The sequence below is a fragment of the Galleria mellonella genome, unplaced genomic scaffold (assembly GCF_026898425.1).
Source record: "Galleria mellonella isolate WM207_F2 unplaced genomic scaffold, CSIRO_AGI_GalMel_v1 utg1267, whole genome shotgun sequence".
NCBI lineage: Eukaryota > Metazoa > Arthropoda > Insecta > Lepidoptera > Pyralidae > Galleria > Galleria mellonella.
The window spans coordinates 175,738-194,462 of NW_026441987.1; the positions used below are offsets into that span (position 1 = coordinate 175,738).

The window sequence follows — 18,725 nt, forward strand, 5'->3', positions numbered from 1 at the left end:
CTACTAGCTATTCATATTTTGGAAAATTATAATAATTCTAATACTCGCAGTTGGAATAAATCAATAAGTTACATAATAAAGGTTAGGCCTATTGGCGTGTTTCTTTTTCTTCTTCTTAAATATTTATTATTTTAACAGATTTAGCTGGTAGCAGAGAACAACGCGGTTCAGCTTTTGAATTATACAGAAAACCACAACACATGCATAACTTGAGGTAGGTCAATTCTCTCTCCACGTGACAATATTCACAGCACTAGAGTTAGGTATTTTTAAAATAGCACCCCACTTATTCGTCTAAATTCTCAATCTTTTGCTTAAAAGCGTATAAAATGTACGATCCATCTATAGAAAGAATTTAAACATTTAAAGATACATTTCGAGATGCATGTTCCCAAAATTTGTGATTTTTAGAATCTAGGATTTTTCTAGTATATCTTAAAGCCCTGTACAATTTGCTCTAACATGCAAACACCGATCGCTTCACAAACGACTAACAATGTCTTGTCGGGCCACAGTATTAGTTATGGTTATTTGTATGGTTATAAACATTATACATATATTTTGTAACATATACTTATTTGTATATCTGGGCGTAAGTCTGTAAATTGTAATAACATCATAGATAATGTAATTGTTATTTAGAATGTTTTGAATTGTTCATATCAAAACGATTATTGGCAGTGCGTGTCTGCATTTTAGTGCAACTTGATGATTTAAATAAAAGCATATTGAATTAAAATATCCCTATATCCTTTACTTTACTCATACATCATTTAATTTTGTTTTCTACTTTCTTTAAAATTACTTTATTGTTTTCTTTCATTTGTACACATATTTAGTAATTTATGTATATCATCCATATCAGGAAACATACTTATCTTTTTCTTATTTTTATTTTGTTTCATCTACATTTCTTCGTCATTTATTTCAATATGCTTTTTACAGAATCACAAAATTCATTTAAAAAATGGTCATCAGTGTGACATTTCAGATTCTTCATTATTTTCCTTTTTCTAAAATACCTAACACATCATACCGCGGTATTATTAAATACTGAATCATCTGAGGTGTCCATATTTAAATCATTGAGTAACTAAGTGGGTATTTGGTTGTGGGTTTCCGCAGTTCGTCCGATGTCGTGAACTCGAGTGTGGAGCGCGACGAGACATTTTCGCCAAAAACTAAAAAGAAATTATCCAAAAAGCCATCGTTCATTAAAAATGCAGTATTAGATCTTTTCCGTTCGAAAACGAAAAATTCGCAAAAAGTGTCTCGACAGAAGTCACTGTGCGAAAGTGACTTGCAACAGAGACCAATCTATCAAGCTCCTATGCTCAGGAGAGAGAAGTCAGACCTGGGCGATTTGAGCATACATATGAGAAATACGCAAATCCGAAATCAAATGTTGCAAAGAAGTAACTCGTCATCTTGTGAGAAGCCCGTTCTAAAGCCTATTTTGAAAAGACAAAGTTCGTTTTGTGATGACAGAAATGGATCCATATGTACAGTTAGAGATTACGACGCCAAGCCTGTCATCAAAAATCTGAGGAGACAAAATTCTATGTGCGAAATTGAAACCGAACCTAAAGTTACCCCATTGTTACGCAGACAGAATTCTCTCATTGATTATAATAGGCGAGGAATTTATGGCCAAACATCCAGCTTTAATATGATTACCAAAATAGATCCTATTTACCAAAGACAACAGCAAATAAAACACGAACCATTTCATCCTACACAACCACTACCTCCAGAACCAATATACCAAAGTAAAGATCATATTATTTACGACCCTATTCCAAAGCCAAGAAGAACTTACACTTCCGTATATGATACATCTAGTGAAAATCCATATGCAAGTAGGTCTGAAGTATCCATTCACAGTTATGAAAACCCTTACGGGAATCCCCAGACCATGGCTATGCCTTTACTAGATCCTCCTTATGCTACTAAAGCTGAATGTGTAAGGGAAAGTCCTTATGCGACAAGACATGAGATGAAAACAGAAAGTCCATATGCAACTAAACAAGAAGTGATAAGACATTCTGAATCTTTTTACAGTGAATCGCCATATTCTAGTAAAGAACAAATGATACGGCAAAGAAATATATCTGAAAGTCCGTATTCAACAAAAGAAGAAATGTTACGGCAAAGATTTTCAGAATCACCTTATAACACAAAAGATGAATTATTGAAACAACGAATGGATGGTTCTTTTACATGTAAAGAACCTATTTATGGTAGAAAAACTTATGATCCACCACCTAGTACATCGTGGTCTGAAAATTCTTATGCTATAAGACCTGATAGAAGGGTGCAAACTCCTATTAATTTCCCTGGTAGAATTTCGCCTATGAGTAAATGTATGAGTGAGCCTCCATATGCTACAAGGACTGAAATGCTAGAAAGGATAAGCCAGACAGAATCTCCATATGCCACCAGATCTGAAGTGAAATCAAGTTGTTCTGATACTCAATATAATACTTCAAATGAAATGTCTGAATTCAGACATGAAATACGACCGGCATCAGCAGAATGCACATATGTATCAAAACAAGAAATTTTATCACAAAAGGCAGCTCTATTAGCTAGCAAAGAATCTAGTTACGGTATTAGATTAGAAGAAAAATTGGAAATAATAAAACAAAGAAATCAAGCAAAAAAAGATATGATATATCAGACGCGTAAAGAATCTAATGAAAGTGATGCAGCAAAAATAAGAGAACCACTATACGTTTCAAAAAGGGAATTAAAAGACAGTGTTATTTACGAATCCCACCAGGAAACAAAAGAACCACCCCAAGTAGTTGATCAGGACAGTAGTGAAAGAAGTAGCCCCTATGAATTAAGCGATGCTAATCACTTATCACGAAGAGAACCAATATATCAATCAAAATCAGAATTGCAAAATAAAACGCCGTTATTAGAAAAGGAAACATTCCAAGAGATTGACTTCTCAAAATTAAGATTAACCGATTCTAAAACTGATGCGGAAAAAGAAAAATCCCTAAATAACGATGCAAACGTTTTGAAAGGTGAACCGATGTATGCACCAAGGTTACACGGTAAGGCAGATCACATTTCTAATGCTCTAAAGGTGACTACTTCTCCTGTTCCTTATGAATCTACTACATCAATGGAGACCCATTATGCTTCTGAATGTAGCATGAATTTTGAAAATAAACCACAGAGTACTCCATATACATCGCAGGATTTAAATGAAAGATCTTCCAAATCTAATAGAACTGTAACTTTTTGTGATAAAATTATTGAAAAAAGTCCAGAGGTTAGCCAAGACAATTCTGAAAATATGTCTAATAGTCAGAACGACACCACAGTTATCAATCAGAATATAACTGTACAGGCAGCTACATCTGAAGAAAAAGAACCTGATAACAAAACAGATGACGTTGAACCCGACGGGCCGCATACTACTTGGGGCATATTTGATAGTGAAGGTGGGGTATTAGAAGACAGACAATGGGGCGTATCTTTAATTATACCCCCTAAAGCGATTGCTCCAGGGATCAAGCAAAAGATATATTTTACGGTGTCAGATCCAAGGCTCAGCCAGCGAGTGGGGGGACCTCCGATCGATATGGACAACGGTAATGCTTTCATAATGGGGCACGCTCACTGTAGTATCGTAGACAGCACTTACTAATTGGCCATTAACGTTTGCTAATGAAAATACAGAATTGAGAATTGTGTCGTAAATGTGAATTATTTTGCAACTGCAGGCACTGATATCTGTTGTGATATAGAAATTGTTGTTTTGTAAATTTTACATTGCATGAAGTTTATTTATGGCATGCGGATTATAATCTATTATAATTATTTTATATACTTCTATATTTTTTTATAAAATAGCAAGTAACCTTTAATTTTAATGTACAGATCATTTAATTTTATTGTGCATGTTTTTTTTTATATAATTAACATATATATTAATGCCATAATAATTAGCACTTATATTAATATATGTAACTAACAAGGGCCCTAAATCATACGAAGCGTTTAATTTGCGCAGCTTCTACCGCACAATACACTCGTACTTAGAGATAGAGGAGAGAAGAAGACGATATTGCAACGTTCAGCCAACTATATAATCGTATGTTATATGTTTATGAACACATCATTTTGTGCACTGTATATAATTGTGCAACAAATAATGTTTTTCGTGCCGTGTTTGTTTGTTCTCAAAGATTATCAAAATATTTATTTTTGCTTCTTCGTTTTTACTGTGCAGTGTGCTGTTATCTTACTTTGATACTTTTACTTTTTGTATTTTTTAATTGGTATCAATTACGAGAATAAAAAAGACACTTCTAATAAATTAACTCATTTTCAACAAAAATATATACTATCTCAATTAAACTAGTCATTTTGGAACCTATGATGCTACGACACACAGACGAACTTAACAGTATCCTAATTTTGCATTGGGCTTAAAAATATTTGCGCTCTCTATTTTACGGAGTTTGTCTAAAATATTTTCTTTCAATGATTATTGCTTCAGTGATTAGTGATACACTTGTATCATACTGTCTTCTCTATCTGTGCTTTGCATGATTAACAAAATGCATTAACGTGTTGCGATTTGTGTTTGTGTGTTGAATATTCTACCTTAATGTTTTTATTTACACAATTTAAATCTAATAAGTTCATTATTACCACCAAACTACCTTTAACTCACAACTTTGCACCAAACATTTAATTATCACAACTTTCTACACCTTTTATTGATTAGATTTTATAAATTTACAATTTTTTTCACTACTTAAATGTGTTACTTACTAATTGTTTTAAAATATCTAATTCACAGTCTTTCCTTTGACTGTTCCAAAGTGCACTTACAAGACATTTGAACATATTTTCGCCAAAACAGGTGAAGCGATGCTGTCCCCACTGGTTATGTGTGGCCCGCAAGGTCTGGTATTCCTAAGACCTGTAACCCTTCGCCTGCCGCACTGTGCCAACGCCGTGCCTTCCCTGGGATTGACCATCAAGGCCACTGACACTGAGGCACATCTTAGCACCGACTGGGATCAAATACATCTGCCCGCTACCACAACATTAAACACAGTCGCTGTTAAAGTCGATCACTTTTAATATTGTATTAAACCTTAAATTTTATATTGGCGAAATTTTAAATTATAGTGTATTAAGAATGTACTAAGAAATGAAATTATTATAAAATAAAATTTCAAACTCTTTTGACTGAATAATTAGTACAGTGTTATTAGTTCGTATCTTTTTGGTATCGTTCATTGTAAGTACTAGTAAAATGATTTGTCTTTAAGAAATTTGAAGACAACTTAACATTTTTACAATATGTTTTTTGCATGATTACGTAAAAAATATTTAAAAAAAAAAAATGTGATTTGATTAAAACAATATAAGGCATTGGTATGGTAACAATTATTCCAGGTTCTTATTTTAAATATAGCCTTGATACCCACCTAGATATATGAATTAAATATTTTGCCTTTGGTAAGTTAGTGGTGCTAATCAATAATACAATATACATATTATGCAAAAGTAATATTAAATTAAATACGTACATTTTTAGGAATCTCAGTGAGCTTTGTACCACGGTTACGTTTTGTAGTAAAGAATAGGTGAAATGAAGGTTTTTGAATGAACCATAATGTTATGCTTTGCCAGAAGAATTATTTTAAGAAATACCATAACTTAGACGTACGGATATAGTTTTAGTGATGTTCATATATTATTATGTTATTTAAATGCATTGCGCATTAAATTTAGGAAATGTGTACGTATTGGAACGTTAGGAATTTAATAAAATTCGATATTTTTGTAATTTGGCTTCCGTAGGTATAAAATTGTATTGTTGCTATATTATATAATATAATGATGTATTGTATATTAATTTTAATTGGTATTTACTGTTATTTTAAAATTACATCAATCAATGCTAATTTTATGTCTGCACTATCTTTCGAATCGGTTTATATTACTCATACTGTACCTATCTACCCTCAATATTGCTGGTGTTGTATATTTTTTTTTTTGTTATTTGCAATATCGTGAGTCAACTTTTTGACTCGATAATTAAATTTTATATCCAATGAACATGTTTTTTTCTTACTTAGCCCTTGATAAATGTAATGATTCTTATATACATATAATAGCTACAAAGATTTGATAGCTATATATTAATGATTGAGAAATAATATATAATCAAGCAAAAGCAGAGAATCGTGTTAAGTATTCGCTAGTAAGAGGTGATGATCGTGAGAATCTTTTAAGCCGAGTCATACACATTCATGCGAAGCTTAAATTGCAAGGATTTGTATAGATATATAGTCCTAAGCGACGGTGGTGCTTTAAAATGTTGCTGAGTTGTTGGATGTATAAAATTATCACATTAATTTTAACTGATACAAATTGAACTCCGTTTTATAATTACCTACAGTTATCACTGTCACTGACCCGGTATAAAGTTATAGCTGTATACAGCGGCTTTGCTCGTGTTGGTAACACGAAGTCTAACAACTTGTAACTTTCCTCGAGAAATATCGAAAGTAAAAATATTTTTTTCTAATTTGACTGGTAGTTCAGAAATTAGCTTATTTAAATATACAAAAAAAAATCCGGTTTATATCAGTATAGATCATCATTAAGTAGATATCAGCCGTTAATTATATATATATATATATATATATATATATATATATATATATATATATATATATATATATATATATATATATATATATATATATATATATATATATATATATATTCTTTATTGCATTAAAACATACAGTAACAACAATAAGTTAATAACAATGTTAGCAAAGGCGAACTTATCTCTAAAAGAGATTTCTTCCACTGCTAAAAAAAGGGTTTGCAACCGCAGTTAGCATTTTGGTGATATTTTAAGAAAGATGTTGCTGCCCTTACCTCGACTAATAATTCCTTAGTCGTCTCTTCACTATATAAGCCACCCCTTCTTTTCCCGTGGGTGTCATCCCACGGGAAAAGAGTGGGTGGCTTATTATTTTGAGAATTCGAGATTCTCAAAATAATCTTTAATATAAAGAATAAAAAAAAAATCCTTTAATTAGCAACATCTGTCATTTTCGGTTTTTAGAATGCTCCCTTCAATAGAACGCTAACGATTCCGATTTCATCCTATAGATTTTTTTAATGTTAGCTTTTACCAGCGATTTCGTTCGCGTGACTGCAATATTATTACAGATCGGAATAAAAAGTAGCCTACATCCTTGTCCATCCCATATAGTACGTGTATACAAAACTTCATAATGATTGTTTAAACTGTTAAAGCGCTATAAAGTAACAAACAAACAAGTTCACTTTCACATTTATAATATTAATAAAGATATCAATAAGGAACATCTTATTGCAATCCTAATTCAAATGTTGGCTTGGCAGTGATTGAGTGAATTGCAGCGGATTGTCATTAAAGGTATATATGTATGTATGTGCTCTCATCAACATGGTAACATACATACCCGCATCCAAGTATAGTCGAGAACAAATATGCTTACACGTTATTACACGGCGTTTGATGAATCGCAGATAATTAAACTTAGGCTTTCAATAGATATAAGGCACTTGAGTCAGATTCAAGAGGTTCTCATCTCGGTTAACTGACTGCGGAATCAAAGAGTGTAATATTTTAGGAGACCCTGTATATGGTATACCTAAATTATACCCAAATTGAAAAATATTCTGTCCCATTCATGTTTCAACCGTGAAGTAGTTGTGTTTGCATATCTGTGTTTCGGTTTGAAGGGTGGGATATAGCGTGAATTTACTGGGTACAGAGGAATAATACCTGAGTCCTCAGGAGTGGCAACGCATGGGGAGTATCATGGGCGAAACAGTATACTCTGTTATGTCCATGCTACTGCTCATGTTTATAGGCGACGGTTACCACTTTCTATCAGGTGGGCCGTTTGCTTTTTTGCCATTCTAAATTGTATAAAAAAAAATTCGTTTGGATTTTTGTTTAGAACGTAGTTTAAATAATTTGACTTTACGCAGTCTCTAAAAAGTAAATTTTTCTTGATGAGTCAACTGATTGCAATCCAGAGTCAGACATCGTAGTAGTCAATCACAGAGATCAAAGCCATACCATATCATGGAACCACTATGTCTATTTATCTAGAAATCTTCTTCGGGGGGAGTACGATACTTTGCGTCACAGCATCTCGACTCACACGGCGGGCTGCAATTCACTAGAGATTAAGACGAAATATTTGTCGAAAACGACAAACGTAGTAAGTTCATAAAATTCCCATTATACTACATATATATAGCAACAACATTGTTGCTGACTGTACCACGTAACACGATAGGGGTATAATATGCGGTCATTATTTGTCGACGGTCGCGAGGTAAAAGTTTATGAGTTCGTGTCTTTGCAGAAATTTTGCAACCTACAACATCCGTGCATCTGTGACTCAAATACGTCAGTAATACGCGAACGTAGAATGCCTAAATCCTAACTAAATAAGATATAAATTCGTGTAATTTTCGTAAATTACCAATCGTCGAGTCAGTTTCAAAATGATTCAGGATCCAAACTACTCCGACGTGTTGGAGGGAGCAGATTTTGTGTTGAAATATTAGAAAATCGTGCGGGATCGCTAATAAGGTGAATTATAAAAGTAATCTAAAATATATACAAAAACAGGTTATCTAAAAATTATATTTATTAAATTACACGATAAAAGATAAAACTGTTATTATTATCAATCGACTTAAAAAGACAGAGGTTTTCAGTTCGGATGTATTTTTTATGTGTATTACCTCGTAACTTCGTTAGTTCTAAGCCAATTTAGATTTTTTATCTAAAAGAACTTATAGATTAGTCCTATAAACATGTTATCCAAATCGGTTTAATACTTTACTTTTTATATCAAAATAACGGGTTTTGTCATAATGATAATATATGAAATAAAATAATTGAAAGTATCTTTAATTATGCTCGATAAAACTTTTTTGAAACGCAAATTATTAATCGTATAAAATTCGTTTATCAGACAATCATCACGGACAGACAGACAAATATCACAAAGTATCAGGTAAAAAGCTAGCCATTTATAAAAAAAAAAAAACTTAAAATGCCTAACTTTGTACATTTTGCAATTGCTTTATATATAAGTATGTATCACTAATAACAATAGCCTCTTTAGCCCACACACTTTCAAACTGCTCATTTAGTCAGATTAGGAATGAACCCTTTCATTACTGTCCATTAGAGGCATCGATCAATAATACCAAATAGATAAATTCAAATTTAAATGTATTTATTTTTACATAACAAATTAAACAAAAAGTAATGGGGTTAAAATAATATCAAATTATATAAAGTAGGTATTCTTACGTATTTCTGAAAATATATTATATTAGAATTTTTATCAATTAAAAAAAAATACATATAATATTTAAAATTGTGTTCCACAAACAACCGACTTCAATTGTGGTAAAATTTGTTAATTTTTTATTTAAACATTAAACTACTAAACCGGTTTTGATAAATTTTCTATGAAAACAACCTATAAGTATATTCCTTAGACAGAAAAGGAATTTTCTGAAATAGTTCGACAAACATAAAAAAAAAATACAACCGAATTGAGAACGTCCTTCTTTTTGAATTATTTTATTTATTTATTTGAATTAAATATAAGTTGAATATGGCATTATCCAACTAATTAAAAAAAATTAAATAATATAATTAAATATATATAAAATAATTAACAGATAAGTAGCGTTGTATAACTTAAAATTTAAAAACAAATTATAAATCGAAGTACTCGTATTATATTCGTATTATTAAAAAAAATACTTCGTAATAGAGATGTATTCGTTCAGCCATATTTGACGACTGGACATCTAAACTGTATTGTTGATCGTAGATTCACGATGATAATACCTCTAATTTACTAAAAGGCGTATCAAATCGCATAACTCGGTCGCACCAAACTATCAAAGAGTTATACAAGCATATTATCCATATATGTACCACATTGTCATATTATACAAGCTATTCTTTAACATGACAATATAATAAACATTGTGAAAATGAGAAAGTTAATCATATAATAATGTACCCTTTTGATAATATTAAGATAACAATAACCTGTCTTATAGATACTTCTAGTCAATTACCTAATAGGTACTAGCTATATATGTATGTAGCTATTATGACGCGTGAATATGGAAAAAAATAAATTTTTAGAATTCCGTACTAAAAACGTACAGAAGAACTCTTACGGTGAAATACGTTTTAGTGTGTCCGTCCTTCTGTGACAGAGCTATATCTTAGCAATTACTAATGCTATCGATTTGAAATTTAGAATAATTTTATATATTGTTGGACCACACATGTTGTGATGTAAATAATTGAAAAAATATTTCTATTTTCTTTGGAGTCCAAAAATTTTTGAATACCCCATTCAAAATTTGAAAATTATCTTACTAGTACTAAATTTCCTCTCCCACCGTTTTCTCTAAAGTTTGTGAAACGAAAATTCAGAAATAATCATAGTTTATAAAGGTATTTGTGAATATTACAGGAAATATTAAACGGTACGGAAAAATTTAATGTTTTTTTTTATACTACTGAGGTGGCAAACAAGCATGCGGCCCACCTAATGGTAAGCGGTTACCGTAGCCTATGAACGCCTACAATGCCAGAGGTATTACGCGCGCATCGCCGACCCTGAAGAAATCTCTTTACCTCCTTTTGAAGAACCCCATGCTATAGTCTCTTGGGAAAACCTCGGCAGGGAGCTCATTCCATAACCTGAGTGTTCGCGGGAGAAAACTTTCATGTTTCTAACTTGCACTGTTTTTGAGGAACTATCAAAAAATTTCCAAAAAAGTGGACCACATAACTAAACTTAAGCGGTGAACTTTTTAAACACAATTATAACGCAAAATAATAATAACTATTAGGTGACTATTTCGTCTGGGAAATGCAATAAAAGTGCAGTGCACTCAGATGTTATTCCTCTGTACCCAGTAAATTCACGCTATATCCCACCCTTCAAACCGAAACACAGCCATGCAAACACAACTGCTTCAACTGAAAGGGTGGCGTGAATTTTTTTGGCTACAGAGGAATAACATCTGAGTCCTCAGGAATGGCAACAGATGGGGGGTATCATGGGCGAAACAGTACACTCTGTTATGTCCATGGTACTGCTCATGTCTATAGGCGACGGTTACCACTTTCCATCAGGTGGGCCGTCAGCTTGTTTGCCATTCTTAGTTGTATAAAAAAAAATTAAAGAAGAACACATATAGATAGATAGATACTCTTTATTGTTTCCTCCAAAAGATTACAATAGTAAACTTATTATAGATACAAATAATTACAAGGAAACTAAAAACGATCTCTTCCAGGCAACCTTTGGATGGAGAGGACTAGTTATAAACAGTTTTATCAAAGGTACGATGAAAATTTTGTCATTTTAAATACAAAAACATATTTACTTTTTTTTTTTTTTTTTTACAACACAGGGGGCAAACGAGCATGCGGCTCACCTGATGGTAAGTGACTACCGCCGCCCATGATCACCCACAACACCAGCGGCATTGCAGGTGTGCTGCCGGCCTTTTAAAAAGGAATATACTCTTTTCTTGAAGGTTATGTTGTCGTATCGGTTCGGAAATACTGCTGCTGGAAGTTGATTCCAAAGAATGGTTGTGCGTGGAAGAAAGTGCCTTGAAAAACGCACGGTGGAAGACCGCCACTCGTCCAGATGATTGGGATGAAACTTTAGTTTGTGGCGGGTTGTACGGTGGTGAAAATCAGCAGCAGGTATCAATCCGAACAATTCCTCAGAACACTCCCTATGATAAATTCGGTAGAAGATGCACAGAGACGCAACATCTCTGCGCAGTTTCAATGGGTCAAGTCGGGCAGTAAGGCGTTGACTATCGATAATTCGAGCCGCCCGACTTTGAATGCGGTCTAACGGAAGGAGTTGGTACTGTGGCGCTCCTGCCCACAGGTGAGAACAGTATTCCATATGCGGCCTGACTTGGGCTTTATATAATTTCAGGCGGTGTTCTGGCATGAAATATCGTCTCACCCTATTGAGCACTCCTAACTTTTTGGAAGCTATCTTAGCCTTCTCCTCCAGATGACCGCAAAACTGGACGTCGCAAGATATATCAACGCCCAGAATTCCTAGACTTGACTTTTTATCAAGGGAAGTGCCCTGAAAGTGAGGAGATACGACAAACGGCGTCTTTTTTGCGGACGCCGTTCCAATATAAACGCGCAGACTTGTGTCTTTTTGGGGTTAAATTGGACAAGATTTTGTTCACCCCAGATCGAAACTTGATGGAGTGAAGTTTCGATTTCAGACACAAGTCTATTCCGGCACTCATCGGTATGTGCCCGCGAGATCTTTGCATGACCGGTATATAATGTATCTCCTGTACTGTCGTCCGCATAGCAATGAATATTACTTATCTGTAACATATCATTGATATGCAGAAGAAACAGAGTCGGAGATAGTACACAGCCTTGCGGGACACCAGCATTCAAAGGTTTTAAATCAGAGCATGCACCGTCGACTACGACCTTAATGCTACGTTCCTTGAGAAAACTGGCGACCCAAATGCACAGTCTCGCAGGCAACCCAAATGAAGGTAGCTTTGAAAGCAGCGCTCTATGCCACACCCGATCAAAGGCCTTCGCAATATCCAGACTAACTGCTAAGGCCTCTCCCTTACTCTCGATTGCCACTGCCCATCGGTGTGTTAAGTAAGCTAAAAGATCACCGGCCGAACGTCCCTGTCGAAAGCCATACTGGCGATCACAGATCAGCCGGTGCTCTTCTAGGTACCGGAGCAGTTGACGGTTAATGATGGATTCCATAACCTTCGAGAATAAGGAAGTGATAGCTATGGGCCTATAGTTAGCTGGATCTGAGCGATCTCCCTTTTTAGGGATCGGATGCACCAGAGCAGTCTTCCAAAACTTTGGGACTATGCCCGATGAGTAGCTAAGCCGAAAAAGACGCGTAAGAACCGGAGCCAACTCTGGTGCGCACGTCCTAAGCACAATTGGAGGAATACCATCAGGCCCACTCGACTTATGGATTTCGAGAGAGAAAAGTGCTCTACGCACTGAGCTATGCGTGAATTTAATGTCAGGCATAGAGCTCCTACAACACGTGATGGTCGGTGGTGGTTTCTCCCCGTCATCCAATGTCGAGTTTGACGCAAAGATGGATCCAAGAAGATCGGCCTTTTCTTTAGCGTTCTGGGCCAACGAGTCATCCTCCCTGCGCAAAGGTGGAAAAGATGACTTACAGAAATTCCCTTGTGCAGCTTTGGCAAGAGACCAGAAAGCTCGAGTCCCAGAGGGCAAACTAGCCAGTCTCTTGCCAATTCTACTAATATGCTCTGACTTCGCTGTGGCTATAACTCTTTTGAAAGACCTAGAGGCAGAGTTATACTTCTTTTTAAGAGCACTGGTGTTAGGATCTCGCGACGCCACACCTTTAGCCCAGGTTAGGAAGCACTCCTGTTTCAGACGAGATGCTGTTCTACAGGAGGCTCCATACCAGGGCCGGGATTTCCCGCCGACGGGCACCACAGAGTTAGGAATAAATAATTCCATTCCCTGAAGCACCACATCAGCAATGGAATCGGCAATGGCGTCGGGATCATCCAGTGTGAAGCAAACCTGCCTCCATGGGTAAGATGCGAAAAAAATCCGCATCTCATCCCAATCTGCCGACCTGTAGTGCCAAATGCGACGTCTACCCGTAGAACGAGGTGGAGTCGGACTCGTAAGAGGCACTTCGCTCCGCACCAAACAGTGATCCGACGATCCAAGCGGGGCTTCGACGGAGATCACATAGTTGTCTGGGTGGGTGGTCAGCAGAAGGTCCAGCAGTGAAGGTGAATGGTCCAACACATCAGGGATTCGCGTAGGCGAGGAAACAAGCTGTGTCAGACCATAAGCCAAAGCAAAGTCATGAACAGATCTTCCCGCATAGTCGGTTGTACGCGAACCAAGTCATTCGGCATGGTGGGCATTAAAGTCGCCAACAATCACGACTTCAGCGGAAGGAATCTGCTCAAGCAGGGAATCTGTAGCCATTTGGACGTGCTCGATTAGTTGGTCGGTTTCAGTGTTACCGCTGTGGGACCTGTATAGGCACGCATAGATGCGGGGATGGTCATTGCAATCTACGCGCAGCCATAGAATGGACAGGTCCGTACCTTCAAGAGTCCCAAGGCGTCGACAGCAGATATCCTCTCTGACATACGCACATACACCGGCACGCGAAACAAAACAATGTTCAAGCTTATACCCCGGGTAGGTCAGGTATGATGTTTCGTTAGGAGGGGATATCTGTGTCTCCGTGAGGAAGAGCAATGCCGGCCGCGCCGTTTCTAGGTGGTGGTGGACAGCGTTCAGGTTTGAATGAATTCCCCTAATATTACAGAGGCTCACATTGAGCAAAGGGGATGCCGCAGAAGTCTTGCTCTGTTTGCCCTTGGTCCCATAGAGCGGAATTTTGCCCCCCCAGAATACGCAGGGCAGCCCGAGCGTGGTTGCTCGAGGGAGGATTCTCCAGCAACATGGCTGCTGGTACCTCCCTGGGGTACGTTATTTTTTTTTAAATTCCACTGCCATGGTATTGAAAGATGGGGGGACGGAGTTGGGGGAGGATTTTAGGATAAGGAAGGGGATGGGTATAGGATGGGCCTCCGGACTCCCTCACTCACCATACGGAATGTGGTCGCACTAAAAGTGCGGCCACTTAGCGTCGGTATTCTGTGAGGGTGTGGTACTTCCCCGGTCGAGCCGGCCCATTCATGCTGCAATACCATATGGTATTACAGCGTGGCTCTACCACCTGAAAACTTAAACCACAAAAAGCTATATACAATAGAGAGAAATCTTAATAATAAAGTATTTTACGTTAACGGAAGATGTTTGTTTAAATAAGTAAATATAATGAATGAAAAAAGTAAATTACTATTAGATATCAGTGTCACGGCAAGTATCTAATGACACCATATCGAATCGCATGAGATTCGCACAACGATTTCACAGTTTGAACACTTAGTCACGAGAATAACGTACGTATCATGAATTATTATGATGTAATTTGTGTAACGAAATGGGACAAATATACGAAATCTTAGGAAATGAATGCTTATACGGTTTCATCGATAAATACCATTTATATATTGTGAGAATAAACTTAATTTTAAATTTGAGATTATAGATTGTGGTAGATAATAATAGTGGCAAATAATATTTATATACTCTAATTAATTATATATACTTAATTTTTATAGGGAGACTGAGATATATATATATCAGGCAGATCAAGGAAGGATATATATATCGTGTATATCAAGATATGAAGAGATCGCTGAAAATCGTAGTGAGTGGCAAGAGCTCCGCCGACAGGAGTGCAGCTCTTAAATAGGATAGATAGACTTAATTTTTAATGAATTAATCATAATGGATGAACAAATCATAAAAACCCACTCAATTGCTTCATCCTAAAATTGCATAAAAATAAAAAAACACCTATCACTGGCGGCCGGCCCGGGGGGGAGGGGGGCGTGTAAGTAATGCGAACTACTAGTCCTATTGCTATCAATATAACCTGGCAGGTCGTCCTCCCTGCGGTCCCCTTAGAAACTATCGCGCTGAATTCCAAGTGTATTCATCACGATGGGCTAACTGACCTGCCTTTTTATTCTCACCTAGATTAGGCGGGGGCCACCATTTCAATTTCATCCATTAAAAAAGTCTGTATACGTAATTTTTTTTTGATGGGTGAAAATGGTATGGTAACTCCGTCTGCGCTAACGGGATACGCTGGCGGAGCACCAGTGAAGGGTGATAGATGAAAATGAAAACAGGCCAGTTAGCCCATCATGATAAATTTATCAGGAATTAACCATGATAGTTTCCAGGGAGAACTGCGAGGAGGTCGACCTGGTTAGATATATTGCTAGCAATGGGATTCTCAGTCTCCATTTCTAACAATCCCTTTCTTAGGTAGGTAATTTATTAGGTATAAGTATTTATTTCTATTTACTATAGTTAAATTAACAGTAGAGTGGATAAGTAATATAATTTAAAATTTTACACTAAAAAAAACAACACAATTCAATTGTGACAGAAATAATGGAATATATATATATATATATATATATATATATATATATATATAAATTATATATATATATATATATATAACATTTATATATATATATATATAGAATTTATTCCAATATATATATATATATATTTCATAGCTAACTGCTTATTATATATTTTTCTTTTTACTTATTTAATTTTATTACTTTCCCATAAATTATTAATTTTTTTTTGATAACAGACATTTAACGTTTAACGAATATATATAACGTATATATATATATATATATATATATATATATATATATATATATATATTACCCACCCCTAGTCTCTACTCCTTCAGGAATTAACGTCATGATAACATTTTATTTATTTTTATTGATTGCTAAGTAAGGCGTGTGAATGTACAGTATTCTCAACGCAAATCCCAAATTAATATGAAGTCGGTAATATATAAATTTTATTTGATGATTTGATTTGTGTGAGCAATACTGTTTCTATAACGAGTGGCTTAGGTCACACAGTGACATAACACGGCACTATTGGGGATTGTAAGGTCGTGTCTATACATACTGAGCGGTAGCGGTAACGATGAGAGATTGGGCATATACAGTCCAAAAACAGAGGTCTTCAAATGCTCTGTTTGTTTGTTCGTGATATTTTATTATACAGTAAAGTCTTAAACTATAGGGAACAATTCTTAAGATAAGAATAAATATAATGACGGACTTATCCTATAAAAGAGATATCTTTCAGTCAACCTTCGAATGTCTGATAGAAATTGTGAATTAGTGAAGAAAAAAAAGGTAATGAGAAAAAATTGAAAAATAATACAGTTACGACACGAACATATTATTATATTTTTGTCTATGTCACGCGGTTGCGATTCCGTCGCCAATTCTGAATCAATGTTGTTAATTTATAGCCCCTTTTTATTCCCACAGTAAGTAACCGATTAAAGATTTTTTTCTTTTCAGCGCAAAACCTGCTTGTTGCTAAGTAAATCTAATTGTATATATACAATTCCATATACAAAATTAGTTTCAATTGTCTACAAAATCACTGCTTTTTTTTGTAAAAGAAATATAATAAATGTAAAGTATGCTTTATATTTTTCTACTACTACCTGTAGGTACTATAGTACTAGGTACTATTTACCTGTAAAAGCTTTTTCATTGCGTTAAGTCCCGATTGTGTATTTAAAAATATGTGTAAACAACGCGAACGTTTAAAATTAACTAAAAAAACTGATTTCAATTGTGGCAAAACTAGTTATTTTGATTTCAAAACTAAATTACTGAACAGATTTTGATAAAATTTCTATTGGACCAATTTTTAAGTATATTTTTTTAGATAAAAGAAAAAAATTCTAAATAGGTTTACAACTGGCGGAGTTATAAGGTAAACAAAAAAAAAATACAACTGGAATGTGAACCTCCTTCTTTTTGAAGTCGTAAATTTGAATAGTAATACTTCCTGTAGGTATTCATTTACTTTATGTATTTTCCAGATTATGGCACTCATCATGGCAAGCAGAACGTCTACACCTTCTTTTTAAAGTCGTTTGTAAATGTCACAATTCTATAATATGTCTGCTCCCGCGTCCGCTAAACAATGTGAACAAGCATAGAGTGATTTAAGCTCACCGTGATTACCATAATAACTGCAGTGTTACAATGTTCGGTCCACTCATGAGAATTTCCGTATGTACGAAAATGTAATAGTTGAGGACGTTGCGATCTCCACGCTTCGACCTGAATAGATATTGTGCTTCTGCCTTAAGTCGTGTCAGATGCGAAAATATTTTATCTGTCTGTCAGAGTGTCAAAGAAAATAATATAAGGATGTTGATAGTGCGTGTGTTTTTAAGACCACTCCTATTAATTGTCGACACAAACTACATATAAAAATTTGCACTTTACTTCAAAAATTTATTAATATTTTTGAAGATTTTGATGTAACTCTTATCATTAAGGGGGGAGGGGGGGTTGTTAATAATGGAGATTAAGTGCCCCATTGTCACCAATATACCCAACCAGGTCTCCATCCACGTGGTCTCCATCTGGAAACCGCTGAATTCCGAGTGTATTCATCATGATGGGCTAACTAACCTGTCCTATTATCCTCATTTATCATTTCCAACTGGTGCCCCACCAGCGTTTACCATTAGCGCAAGCGGGGTTACCACTTCATTGTTATGTATTAAAAACTGTTGTTATTATAATGAAAAAAAATTTACGCGTAGCTCAATTATTTATTATACATTGTTTACCTAATATTTTTATTATTTTATTAAATAAAAAAAAATCTATTGATTAATTGACCAATTTGGATGTACAACGCTTATCTCTAATAAGAGATTTCTTCACTTTTTTAATTGTGTTATTTTAAAAATATAAATTTTATATATATATATATATATATATATATATATATATATATATATATATATATATATATATATATATATATATATCATTCTCGCATTGCATTCAGTGAATTCTGTACTTTTAAATTACAATACTTTGACAATATACATTAAAAAAATTCAAATGACGGAACTCTAAGA

At 34.9% G+C, this 18,725-nt stretch overlaps 1 protein-coding gene across 1 annotated transcript in view; it reads left to right on the plus strand.

The window, feature by feature from the left end:
* Positions 1–6,096, plus strand: part of LOC113520233 (tight junction protein ZO-1-like) — a 133,163-nt gene extending 127,067 nt beyond the window's left edge. Inside the window, 3 exon segments of the mRNA XM_052901048.1 lie at positions 139–214; positions 1,126–3,608; positions 4,889–6,096. Of these exon segments, the coding sequence (XP_052757008.1) occupies positions 139–214; positions 1,126–3,608; positions 4,889–5,112 (2,783 nt within the window). The 3' untranslated portion in view covers positions 5,113–6,096.
* The last annotated feature ends 12,629 nt before the right edge of the window (positions 6,097–18,725 follow it).